Source organism: Astatotilapia calliptera, chromosome 1 (assembly GCF_964374335.1).
Source record: "Astatotilapia calliptera chromosome 1, fAstCal68.1, whole genome shotgun sequence".
NCBI lineage: Eukaryota > Metazoa > Chordata > Actinopteri > Cichliformes > Cichlidae > Astatotilapia > Astatotilapia calliptera.
In genome coordinates this window covers 20,557,162-20,570,864 of record NC_137422.1, presented here as the reverse complement: position 1 = coordinate 20,570,864, position 13,703 = coordinate 20,557,162, and the positions used below count along the sequence as shown (strand labels likewise).

At 39.8% G+C, this 13,703-nt stretch overlaps 2 protein-coding genes across 21 annotated transcripts in view; both read right to left on the bottom strand.

Annotated features, from left to right (window-relative positions):
* Positions 1 to 2,922, bottom strand: part of sox6 (SRY-box transcription factor 6) — a 126,623-nt gene extending 123,701 nt beyond the window's left edge. For 2 of the 4 annotated variants that reach the window (XM_026167257.2, XM_026167301.2), the window contains exon 1: positions 2,528 to 2,922. The gene's annotated coding sequence lies outside the window, so the exon portion shown is untranslated. The remainder of the gene's footprint in view (positions 1 to 2,527) is intronic. The other 2 variants (XM_026167309.2, XM_080297434.1) reach the window with 1 other exon arrangement.
* Positions 2,923 to 10,382: 7,460 nt separating this feature from the next.
* The window catches only part of plekha7b (pleckstrin homology domain containing, family A member 7b), a 77,464-nt gene continuing 74,143 nt past the window's right edge, over positions 10,383 to 13,703 (bottom strand). For 9 of the 17 annotated variants that reach the window (XM_026167169.2, XM_026167199.2, XM_080298016.1 and 6 more), the window contains one exon: positions 13,367 to 13,646. In XM_026167169.2, the coding sequence (XP_026022954.2) occupies positions 13,519 to 13,646 (128 nt within the window). In that variant the 3' untranslated portion in view covers positions 13,367 to 13,518. Of the gene's footprint in view, positions 11,059 to 12,276; positions 12,415 to 13,366; positions 13,647 to 13,703 lie in introns of those variants that run through there. The other 8 variants (XM_026167241.2, XM_080298068.1, XM_080298078.1 and 5 more) reach the window with 5 other exon arrangements.

Below are 13,703 nucleotides of genomic sequence, written 5' to 3'. Positions count from 1 at the left end.
CCTACATCTTATGCTGAGTCCAGGTGGGAAATGCTGCCTTATTTCTCAGTCTTGCAAAAAAGCTCAAGTCTCACCCCAAATAACAAAACGCAGATTAGTCTTTGAAAATACAGGAAAGGTGCAAGGCCAGGCAACATTACATAAGATTTTATTGCCCTGTATTATGTATCAGAGAAACATACAAATACACAGATTAGTTGAGTTTTAATAGATTTGTTTCCAATTTCAGTGAAATAAATGCGCACATGTCAGTGGCAGTATTGATTTAAAAAGAAATACAGTGAATATTTCAAGGGGATCACACTGCCAAAATTAGTTACACTTCACATTCCTTCGACTATAATGCACATTTGAGCTGCATGTACCAATTGTGCAGTAGGTCATTAATTAAGTTGCCGGTAGTTCTCATGTGGAAAAATAAGTGAGAAAGGTTCAATAAAAGCCAGCGCGGCTGGCATCAAAAAGCTCTAATGCCGCTTTTCACTCTTCCCTCTCTCGCTCTTTTGCTGAGCGACACGCTGAGCTGCACAAGCCGTCAGAGACAAACTCTTATAGAGACAGAGCCGAGTGTCCCTGTATAGCAATCAGGACAATGTGCTGAATGGGCAGTCTAATTATAAATGTGCCATTTAGACTTGCATTTGGTCTCCAGAACCGGCTTACCTTATGAGGAAACGTGCGTAAACAGCCACAGTAAGAGCAACTGTGCAAAACAAAATGCCACACGGACTAAAAACTTTACTTGGGCGGAGGAGCGGACTACCGAGTGTTCTTATCACTGTGGCAAAAATAATAATAGTAATGCGCGGGAGGGCTATCTGGGTTTGAGGTCTTAAAACGGGGGGGGGGGGGGGGGGGTGCCGGAGTTAATTACAGTGTCATTAATTAGCCACAGGTGTGTCGTTTGTGTGGACGAAAAATGCACGTGCTCGGCGCTGAAAACACAGAAGAAGAAGAAGAAACAGAAGGGAGGGGGGGGGGGGTGTTTAAACTGTTGTCATAGTGGATTCCCGTCTTATTAAAATGTTATTAGAAGTCCCGCAGTAGCCTCAGAGTGCTGTTTTTTTTTTTGTTTGTTTGTTTTTTTTACTCAGGGAGTGTGTCTAATTTTGAAAAACGTCTTAAAATGAGGGGGCACTCTACACCCGCTGCTGCCGAAATTAATGATCTTGGAGTGATATTTTAGGAAATCTTCAATTTTTCATAAACCTGCAAAATCAATTGACGTGCGTGCAAAATTAAATATTTCCTCAATGAGCAGTGTGTCTGAAATTTAAGTGCTTTTTAGTATCCTAAAATATGACCAAAATCTGGCGTCTCTAAATATCTAAAAAAAAAACCATTTTATACTGGAAGGCCTTACTATTCATTGCTGGAACTGTCTTGCGGCAACAAATACATAAAAGGTGAGAAAATATCTCCTGATGGACACATGTACAGTTCTCACAATGGAACTTCTGTTCCGTTTATCCCGGGAGCGAGGAGCTTCAGATATTTCGGCTTAAATGGAAAACTGTCTGTTCGAGTACATCTTCTCTAAATGGACAAGCCCCGCGATTGTTGAATTTAATTTATGGCTTATGCATTCTTTTGGGGTCAATTCCCCTGACCCCCGGAGAAAGTTAAGGAAGAGCAAATTCCCAGGCTGCACGGCTTCAAGAAACTCCGAGGTTTCGGACAGGAAGAAAAAAAAAGATTAGTGGGGGTCTGATAACTTCAGGCAACAAAGGTTCTGGATGCACGAGGGTATAATGAGACATAAGCGGAAGGTTCAAATAAACTTGTCTACCTCACATGTGGACAGGAACCTACCGGGACGCACGTCACTGTCAATGAACGGTACCGCTCTGTGGACAGAAGGGAAACTGCCACCAGCAGAACAAAGTTACAGGGCGCTGTAAACACGCACAGAACACCGCAACCAACCATCAAACATTTAATAGCTGATTAAGAATCAACACTCGGCAACGATAGATAGTTGAAACGTTATCGGTGGCAGCGGTCGGGGTTGGTCTAAGCGCTGCAGATTGCACCGTGCAGCCTGAGTCCGCCCGCACGCTCCCCGCTGCTGAAAGGGAGAAGAAAAAGAAGATGATTTTAAAGCTGCGAGCGATGAATCGGGCTGCCGCAGAGTTTACTTGTGATAAAGTTCAGTAAACGCGCTTTTTACGAATTACGAGGTCACCAGAGCCACTTCCAACCAGCACTTCACGCGTCACTCTCGTCTCGCGTGTAGACTTGGCTTGTTTGAGGTGAAAGCGACGCACCAGTCTCAGTGATTAAAGTTTGACAGTCATTCTCCGAGTCTCAAAATGTACCGACTCGAGAAAGCTTTGCACACAGTTTACTTTGTAAAAAAAATAAAATAAAAAACAATAATAGTAGTTTTAAAGCAAGACGCGCGCAAGGTTGTGTGATCGCTCGCGCTGACAGCGCGCTCGCCTTTAAGGAATCAGCAATTAAACACAAGGTGGAAATATAAGGAGAAGGAGGCATGTTGGAAAAGTAGAGAAAACGTGTTGTTTACCTTGTTGGTGTGAGCCGTGCTGATGATTGCCTACTTTTGCGTCCTTCCCCGTGCGCAAAGAACAGCAACTAGTCTCGGCTATACTTTACTGAAAATGATCACCGAGCTATCTGTTGAGCGAAAACTTAAGTCTGCTCACTCGGGGCCATAGGAGGGGATCCCGTCCACTCTCTGTGAAGTTCAGTTGTACAAAACTACAAGTACCTTTTGTTAACCGTCTATCTGGTCTTTATCTCCCTCTCTCACACACTCAGACAAGAGAAGACGATGCTGTCAATCTTGGCAATCAATGCGCGCAGCCATGTCGCAAGTATTCAAAGCATTTCCCGTCGTGCAACATCAGAAAGTGAGTGGCCAGGGCATTGATCTGAGGAAGGCAAAGAGGCAGGACTCCCCCTCCTCCTCCCAGACAAGAGATACGGGAGAGAGAGAAAGAGAGAGAGAGAGAGAGAGAGAGAGAGAGAGAGAGAGCGAGAGAGAGAGAGCGCGAGAGAGAGAGGTGGCGAAATAAAAGTGGAGACAGGGAGGATGGCTGTTAGCTTACTGCCCGCTTTTAGTAAGTTTAATAAGCTTACTTAAATTAACACCACTTACAAGCTACACAACAACTGAAAAGTTAAGGGCGACCTTTCCACCCCAGAGTTTTTCTTCAGTGACACTTTTTTTTTCATTTGTCTCGTTAGGAAACGAGTAATTCAGCGACCCCTCCCACTTCAGTCAAAGTTTATTATAATTATTACTATTGTTTCTTAAGAGGAAAATGCGGTCATCTGTGAGTATAGGTGACGAGATCAGGTGAGCGATAGGCTGTTTTATTTTTATTTACTTAAGTTTTGTGATACAACAGCATGTATTTGTGTGAATTACATCACCGTTTAAAATATAGCAGCATTAGATTCGGTGTTCTTTATAGTTTGTCACGGTGTCCTATACGCCTAGTTTTCATTTTCACACCATCCAGAAGGCTGCAGCTTCTTCTTCCTCTTCAGATTATTTCTAATTTAATTGACTGAGTCTCACATTATGCATTTTTGATTTTTTTGTGTAGATTTTAAAAAAATATTATTTATTTATTTCATCATACGCGCATTTCTTGCCAGTCAATTAAGTACATGCAAGTATTGTCACGATATATACTTACTGGAACACAAGTGAATTATTACATTTTATAAAAACGTGTCAAAAAATAAAAGACTTGTCGGTGACTGTCTTACTGTTTAAATTTACACACTTATTTCAGAATTCTGATATACATGTATATATTATTTTGTAAATAATTAAAAACAAACACACACAAATTTATATATTGACCAGTATAACGTTAGAAAATAATGGAAAATTGTTCGAAGCGTTACGTTTAAGTTTTACTTTCATAAACGACATTTTACTGTAGTTTTGGTGTATTTGTTCTTAAGTTTTAACACAGAAACTAAAAATAAAATAACCATTATGTACCATCAGTACGTTAACGCAGAGCTATTGATTAGCAGGTTAGACTGGATACAGCTGAAATACAAAACACCTCATTTTTTTAAACAGATTCAGCAAATGTAAGTTGACATCTGATATTACTCAAAAATCCAGCTACTGGGACCTTACAGGCAGACCCTCACTTGCAATAGCAGAAGATTTTACTGAGAGGAATTTATCTGTCACGAACAGAGCATATGTTTTAGATAATCAGCTGGGTTTGGATGAGGCCCACAGCTATCATTCAAAAAAGGAATCTCGGTAGAAACGTGCACATATTTAAAAAATGTAATTTAATTTAAAAAGAGGAGAGAGAGATCTGACAACGTTGTAGCTTTGAAAAACATCAGCAACATTTTGTGACCAGCAGAAAATACAAATAATAATAATAATCATAATAATATTAATAAAAGGTAGAAGTCCGTTAGTTAACATGCCATAAGTGTCACATAATAGAAATGAGAAAGTTACTTACAAAGACAGGAGACAGCAGAAGAAAATTCTGATTGTTAACTGCAGAATGACATGAGCTGAGCTGAAAGAAGGAGGGGAAGCAGAGGAAGAGAGAGAGAGTGACAGAGGAGAGAGAGGGGGGGGGGGGGGGGGGTGAGAGGGAGGGAGAGAAAGAGAGTGAGGCAGAGAGAGAGAACAACTTCGCGACAGATGCGAGTCCTGAGCGTCTCACTTTCCCTTTCTTGCTGTTCCAGGTGAAGCAAAACACACCAACACCACATCTACATCAAAGACCTTCAAAATGCTCCTGTGCGCGTTACAATGCACACACTGCATGCTTTTCTCCACTGAACTTCTACAACACTGATAGCCTGCAAGTTAAGTATTAACTTTTTTTTTCCCGGCAGTGTGCGAAATGTCAAAGTTTACATTTAGCTACGAATAAATAAAGAAAGACTTACCTTTAACACTGAAACTTTTCTACTGTCACACTTTTAACCTGAGCCCCTCTTCTAAAGCTATAACGATCTGATGCACATCACCAAATTTAATAAAAATCATACAGAGTAAAAAGCTTTGCACCATAAAATTGCATATGATCCTATAACAGTCTGACACCGTGTTTTTCCGGATGCATACATGATGATTCTGTGTTGTTCCTGCTGTTAGTGTACCTTCTTTAACGAGCGGAGTTTTTTCTTTCACCGCTTGCACTTGAACGTGTGTTGGATGTGTCTCATGCGCCACCTTTTGGTCACTGTGTGAAGCTCACCTGCAAGGGAAAAAAAATCTCTTTAAAGACAGACAATCAGTGCATTTAGGGAAAACACCTTTATTTTATTTATTGATCTTTGTTTTTAAAGTTGGACGTTCAATTTTTATTTGGTTAACATTGACCAAACGGCAATAAGGAGTGCAATGGCATTACCACCGGTTTCCATTGTTGCTGCTTCAAAAGTGACAGTGTGAGTAGGGTTAAAAGAAAAAAAAAGGGTGCAAAACAATATGAGTCATTACATTTGTTTAACGTGTATTTATTTCCAGACTTTGCTCTGTTCAGTGACAGATGATTGTGCAGCTGAACAGGTGCCCGCAAGTGCCAGATAGTTCTCTAAATACAAATATAGGCTACTTTTACAGAGGTGACTGTAATGGCTTCCTCTTTATAGCTCAGATGGTAGTGCGCGAAGCCTGTGTGAAGAGCAAAAGACAGTCCAACTTGTTGGGGGGTAAGGCAGACACATTTGCATACCCTGTGAGTCTTTGATGCATCTTGAAATTCAAGTCTAGCCCATAAATATTTGAAAAGGAGAGTGCATGAAAATCAACATTTTTGTTACATTAAATTAACATGTGTTCTTCTCCTGTTCTGCATGGTTAATTAGAGAACACCATTGAGTCAGTGAGTGAGGATGGGGGGGGGGGGGGGGGGGGGGGGGGGGGGGCTGCTTTGATTACACTGCAACCAGAGGAGGTTTCAAAGGTGTGCAGCTGATTCATGCTTAGGAATACAGTCATTAGTATCTCAATGAGCAGCCAAAATTATCAAAATTCCAAAGGAAGATTTTAAAAGTTCTACTTTAAACCATTTACTTTTCATTCTACAGCAGTTTAGGTGTCTGTCTCTGGACATGGGATCTCCTTTGACACATACAAGTTTGTTTTAACCCCATATTTATGAGCAGTGCACAGACAATAAGTGCTTGTTGCAGTTATACGTAGATACACAGCAATTTTAAGCACTTGTTTAATATCTACACCCATGACGGGTGTATAAATGGGTAATATTTGCTTGATAATGTAGTATATAGCCCTATTTTTAATATAAAAAAAAAATCTACACAGTGCCACCTTCATATAATCCTAATCCATCTTACATTTGGAAATGTGCAGGCAGAAATGTGCAGACACGCCTTTGCTTTTCATTTTTAATGCACTTTGCAAGTAGTTGTGCATGCAGGTTTGGTGGTCTAGGTAAAAAGTAAATGCTGGTAGTTCTGCTCAGCTGTTACTTCCATGACACTGGGCGCAGTAAGTGACTCCAAAATGTTGCAATAAATACAGTTCCTTAAGTTTCTTTTCTATCTATTAATACAGTTTATATTTTGTGTTCTATAAAAAAATGTAAATGTATGAGAAACTGTAAGATTTTCAGTGAGTAAGACCCTTACCTACCATTGGTTAGATGATCAGTTAAAAACGCCGACAAGGTTCAGCTGTAAGTGATCAGTGTCCGCCCAACCAACATAGCTTACTGAATGCCAGATATAGCAATTAACTCAAACACTATTTGCATACATGCAAATGATCTATCCCAACTGGACTTGCAACGTGGGATGCGCTGTTCTCATTAGTTGACCCAAATCTCTTACTTGTAACTCTGGATTTCATCAAAGTTTAGTCAGGATCTAATATTTCCTTTCAAGTTAACAGCGAACCCCTGATAAATCATGTCGAAATAAGGAGTGCAACATGCCAGTTCTAATGATGTAGTGATGAGCGACATCATCACGCTGCCTGTGCCAACAACGCTACAAATGTACACATACAACTCATGTATGATGGTCAGTGATGTGCGGTACTGTACATTTAAAGTGCTTCTGAACACGTTACCTGCACTGTCTTATTTGAGGTACAGTCAGAAATCTGGTTATGCGAGCGAGTATAACACAGATTACTCCGAAGAATTTAATTTTTCCACAGCTGTTATATCTTTCAGTAAAACACATTTTTCAAGCTGCAAAGTAAATGTCCTACCATTTTAATGCTGATAGACTTATTAAAAAAATTTAAATAGTGATATGTCATGATCTTTTTGTTACGTAGCTCTGAAGATCCAAGATGCACAGCATTCTCACTGAATGCAGTAAATTTCACTTATTTAAGTGTGCATGTGTACATGGAGCTGCTAGACTAAAGACGAGGCCCAGGGGCATTTGGTTCATTTGCAAAGTAATTGCTTTTATGTACAAAAAACTCATTCACTGTAGGTATTGTAAAAGCTTTCCGTTTAGGGAAACATGAGATTAATTCATTGTTTAGCGTAACACAGCACCTTTTCAACATTCACTTAATGATTCATGTTGGAGGAATTGTGTTGTCTATAATAGGCCAATAAAGAAATGCCTCAATACGTAATAAACATTTGTACCTCTCTGATGATCCCATTGTTTTAAAAAAACATTAAAAAACTAACAAAGTGGCTTCAACATAAAACAATTCAAAAATAGGAAGTTTTCTTTTTGGGGAAAGCTGGGCCAATGCGGTGCAGCATGAATGTTATTCAGCTTTCCCTCTATTCTTTATATAGCGTGCACACACGTTGGGAAGAATATTCAGTGATTCCTAGCTCTTCAATTATTCAACAAATTCCATTTCTTACATATTAAAAAATGTACCGTATGTGGAACTTGAAAATGATAAAACAGCATAAAATACTATTTTGAAATCAAAGCACCTATTGCATGGGCTTTCTTGGTTTTGTATTTGTACAATTGGACTACAATCCGGATCCCCACAGTGTGCAAAGGAGGCACCAGCTGGGTTTTCCACTGTAGCCTAATTCTTATTCACTGTAACAATAATATTTATGTGATTGAAATAGGTATCACTGGGAATCGCAGGCGGATTTCTCCTTTCTTCTTCATGTCACAGGAAAACTATGAATATGTTACAAATGCATTGTGCGCTGTAGTGAAGAACACAGACCTGAGAACAAGGTCAGACTGCTCAGCGTGGTGTCAAGAGGCTCTCTCTCTTTCAAGCAAAGGGCTTTAAAAAAAAAAAGCAACAAAAAGTCAAAGCCTTAACCTAATCAATGTCATCTGAAGAGCACTGTAAACACTTGCGCGAGGCTCTTTTATGTTTGGATTTTAAGTGAGACATTTTATTTTCTTGTATAAAAGCTACTCTCTAGCAAACATTTCTGTCAGGACGCTGAGCAGCGGTTTTTCTTCTTGTGGAAAAAAAAAATCACTTCTGAAGCCAGTAAGTATTTAGTAAAGGATTAATGCGGGAGGCCTTGATTGCGTTTAACAGAACAGGACCCAATTAGCATAATAGGCCCTCTTTCATTCTCTTTGAAGTCCAGAGCATAGAATAACAAATGTATATGAACCGCCAGCCAAACGTCAATACATGGAAATGCCACAATCCTCGGTGGAGGGTCTTGGGTGAATTTTTTGCAAGAGGAGGGGAAAACATCCCATCTTATTGCAAAATAAGCAGAACAGTGGATGTGATTGGTCTTCTAGCCACCAGGGCCAGCGTGCTCTGTGGGGCCCTGATCCTGGAGGATCAAGATGGAAGCAGAAAGGATGTAGCTGCTGGAGGGTGGGGTGGGTAGGCGGGGGGTGCATCCCCTCTCTCTCTCTCAGGTGTTTTTAAAGCACACTGTGATGCGGATGAGTAAAAGTAATTACTCTCCAATTAAAGATAAAGATGTCACTTGGGAGGGAGCTGCAACACAAAGGCTCGCCATGCAGAGGAGGGCGAGGGCAAAGTGTGCGCATCACATCCTACAGCTGCAGCGGGACGAGTCATGATAAATGTAACGTGATAAATATTTGTGCTGGAAACTGCAGTATTTGGTAATAACGGCGCAGTTGAGCTTTCCATTTAAAAACATATTCTCTGCATTATTTTTCCTTTTGAATCCGAAGTTCAACACATGCATTTCTCAGAGGTTTCTTTTACAATTGCAATGGAGACGTAGTTCATGATTTAAAGATATGAATTCTGTACTTCAGAATCCAGAGTTATTAGTATCCACCTTCTTGGTTGAAAATACACGGAATTAAAAATGCCCTTTTGAGATGGAAAAAGCTTTGAACTTAAGAAACATTTCAAGAAGCCTCTCTCTTTCTTTTTTTGTATTGGAAGTTCACCTCCTTTGAGCATGCCATAGTTTGGTTCCCTTTTCAAATAATAGAATGAAGTTTAATAGGTCACGGCAATCAATGTGAAGGTTCAAAGAGAATCTTGGAGCGATGCAGATATATTTTGTAATTTCCCTTTGTACATGATTTGAATAAAGATACAGTCAATAAACGGCATCAGTGAAATCAAATAAAGACCAAAGGCTCCTGTAGGTTAAAAGCTAAAGTCACAAAATGTGTTCGGTTCCTGCCGTTTGAGGTTCTCAAACGGGGGAGAATAAACTGTCCATCACTGCAAGAACTTTTTTTAAGGTACCTCTTTCACATGTCAAAGGTAAAATCAGGTCTGAACTAGTTGTGGAGGAATACCAACATCCCACAGGAAACATCAGCTAAAACAACTTTAGTGTCTTCGGAGATGCTCTCTCTCTCTCTTGTACAGTGTGGCAGCTACTGTACAGAAGACTTTACAGCCATATTACAGCTTTGCCCCTGGTATTTCTGCAGTGGGCTGATTTGTTTGGGTGAACACACCACTGAGTTTTGATATTTGGTGTAACATCAAAAGGCGATGCCAGCTGTGCCACAAAGACCTGCGCCACTAATGCGGCAAGGGAAATGTTTCATAAGTCGTTTGCACTCATAAGCTCCAGATAATGTTGCGAGAAAAAAAGGATCGGGACACTGATGCACTTTCTCGTACTCAGCGGGAGTCTGCTTGAAAGCGCTGAAATGCTCTGTTTGGATTCAGGACACTGAATTCTGCACTAACCTACTGCGCTATTCTCCGCAGAGGCACAATCGAACATCACAGGGGCCCACTGTGTCAGGGTGCCTTAGCCTACTCTAGCAGACATTTGGGTATTTGTTATGCCTGGAGAAGTCGAGCGAAAACCGCGGTAGAGTTTTAAAGTTCCCTTGAAAAAAACAAAAGATTTTTACATGTTTTTGTACGTAGTCTGAAGCTTGAGGCCATTGTACGTGGTGCTCGACTCATTCGAGCCAACCTCGTAGAAATAAAATCAATGAAATGAACACATGTGCGACAAAGCAAATGTTGTGTTAATAACTTTAATATTCACATTTTTTTTATAAACTTTCATTGCTCGACCTTCTCAAGTCACACAAAAAATATGTTCGAGGTTATTTTCATCCCGATGTAAGCAAAAATAAAATTTATTTTGGCAAGCCTAAAGGGGACTGGCAGTGCTACAAGTACATACATATGAGATTTCAAGTGGTTTGGTTTAAGAATATTATCTGAGTGTTGACAAAAATACTATCATCGTGACGCATTTAGTACCTTCTCGCTCTTCACATTCCATTTGAGTTTTTCAGTTGCGATCACACTGCAAGAAGCAATTCAGTCGTGTCTTGAAAATATGATACAGTGCACAGTTAAAAGTGCGATAACTTGTAGAAAATGTCATTTTACTATTATGAGATTAACATTTTTTTTTTAGACATTTCCATATTTGATAAGCACAGCCACAGCCACAGCCACAGCGAAGTCCTCAGGTTTTCTATAGAAAGTTGCTTTCAGCAGCTTTGAAACACCTCAGTTAGTTGTTGCTGCATACATCTCAGAGAGCAAGTTCAAGGCGTCGCTACCGTTTTTCTGTTGCTGCATATAAAAATGTCCCGAATCAAACAAAAATCCTCTTTGCTTTGAAAACCCAGTGGATTGTTGTCAGTGTGAAATAGCACCTCAGTGTCCAGAAATTGCTTGAGCTGGGAAGTGATGAGAGAGAGGAAAAAGTAAGCACAAGGAAAGTAAATATCATAAACACAATAAAAACAAAAAACTACAAAATTGGATAAAGTAACAGTGTGTTTCAGTTTTTTATGTTGGGGTGGGGTTACTTAACAGTCCCTTCTTAAAAAGTAGCTTTGTAAAGATATAACATACCTGCACATTATTAAAGGGCAGTTAGAGGCCAATCATTAAAGGTATTATCAGACAGCGATAATAACAGGGCTTTCACCGCGGTGCATGCATAACTTCATGCTGCCCAACATGCAGATTAAAACTAACATGCAAAATGTTACATGCGAGGGGTTTTTGTGAAGAAACAAGTGCCGTGCATGTAATATTCTTAACTTTCACAACCCGACTGCGCATTAAAGCTCACCTCCGAAAGCAAACCCAGAATATAAAGAAAGCATGCAGCGACATGAGTAGATAGTATCTCACATCCACATTGTGCAGTTCTGAAAAGAAACTATTCCACGCTTTCAGAGCCACATGAATGCTGCATTGCTCTGCAAGTTAAAGTTCATATACGTGTTTGTTATTGCGAGTCTTCGTTTACTGTTTTGGGATCTGATTATTTTACGTGCGTCTATTTGTCAAAAGATGGCTGATATGGTTAGTACAGGAAAAATACCTTTAAACAGGAAATAGCATTAAAATATCTGTGGCATCAAGTACTGGGTGATGGACAGAAGTTTTTTTTTTTTAAATAAAGCAGTGAAATGACACGAGCTTTATTTGTGCATTTACAGTAACAACAGTGATATGTAGATTTTCTTCTGCCAGGCTACAGATGGGGAGCTAATTGGTGCTGAGGAATGCAGCTGTGCTGACTGCTGAACTGTCAAGGTGCTAAATCAAAAGGTGTCTCTTTTGTTAATTATACACAATGCTACAAACAGTCGTGTTCGTTTGAGCCCTTTCTTTGCACAGCCATCCATAAATATTTTGGCAGTGGTACAAAAAAAAATTTACACACAATTATCACAGTGGGATGAGCAGACTGCCTGCAGATGTTTGTTTTGATTATAATGGGAGCAGAGGCAGGGCTTCCCTAACCTAGAGGAGATGTGTTTCCGACAATCATGACGGCGCGGTGAGCATGCGGCGAGGTGCGAAGCACGCAAGAACACCTTGTTTTGGGGGGGGAATTAGCAAGAAGCATTAGCACCGCAAAGCGTGCACTTAGGCCTTACTTCATGTTTCTGACTAGACAAATGTGTAGTGAATTCCGTTGTTCAGAGGAGAAGGAGGCGCCAGAGAAACGGGAGGAAGAGGAGGAGGTGGAGGAGGGGGTGGGGGAGGAGGTGTTAGGACGTTAACCTGTGGAGGAACTATGGAGAGAGGGCAAGAGGGGGGGGGGGGAAAGAGAGAAGGAACATTTGTTGTTAGAAGCCAAAAGAGTGAAATAGTTTCATATTCATGTTTTCCTGAAAAGAAATATAAGCATGAAACTTTTTAACTGTACTTACAGTTTCTATGTTGTGCATCTATTACACTCGGGATGGGAAATATGGATTAGTCCAATAACACTGCTTATGGTTTTTTATTATATTGGTCTTCTTAAATGTTAAAAAGATTTTTCGATAAAATTGGATCAGTTTTGGGGGAAATTTTAGTCATTTCAAACAGCACTTAAACAAATTAATAGTGCATTTTTTAAACAATAGTGAATACATGCATGTATATATACATATACATATCACCCAACTTCAATAGCAATGAAGTATACTAAAGAAATCTGAAAATGTAGATGTAAATGCAAATGTAAAAAAACGTTTTTTAATAGGTCATCATAACGTGATTAGGACTGGTTAATATTCATTTTTAATTAATCTGCTTATATACAAAAAAACAAGAGGCACTGAACAAGAAGATAACTTTGTAGCTCATTAATCATTTCCCTGTACAAAATTACAGATTTGACGAGATCCAATGAATACAAAGAATTTTAAAAAATCCAACAATGAAAACACCTTTGCAATAAATACCACACGTATGTGATATTGCAGCGACAGATATTCCTGCTTTTATGCTGGAGTTACTGATGTCTCTCATGCATAATACTATGGAAAAGACTCTTCTTTTAATTCAAGGATTTGAAAGTGCACCAACATACCTCACTTTAACACCAAAGGAAGAGAAAGTCATTGATTCAGTCTCCACTGACAAGATGCCACCAGTTATATTCTCTGGCATTTCTCTATGCTGGAAATAATGTTATAATTGTTGACTTTGCTTCACTGTGCATATTAAACTTCCTCACACGCTGACAGCTTGAGTCTTACCGTGTGTGACAGATATATATGTGTGTGCATAGGTGTGTGTGTGTGTGCGTGCGAGGCAGGCAGACTGACAATCTGCTGCAGCTACAGTGAAAATTAACTCGCCTGTCTGCTGTAGAGTATGAAAGAGATGAGATGTGGGCGCAGTGTCTTTTATGCAGGTTCAGAGCTACGTTCAAAGCGGCAGCAACAGTATGCAGATGTGGAGTAGAGTTTGACTGGGTCATTGATCAGATCACAAAATGGCCTCATCAAGCGATTCCTCCCCAGCCTAAAAGATCCTACATGGATTGCAATTAGAGACTATCTTAGATCCTAGTAAGGAATAATGTTCACTT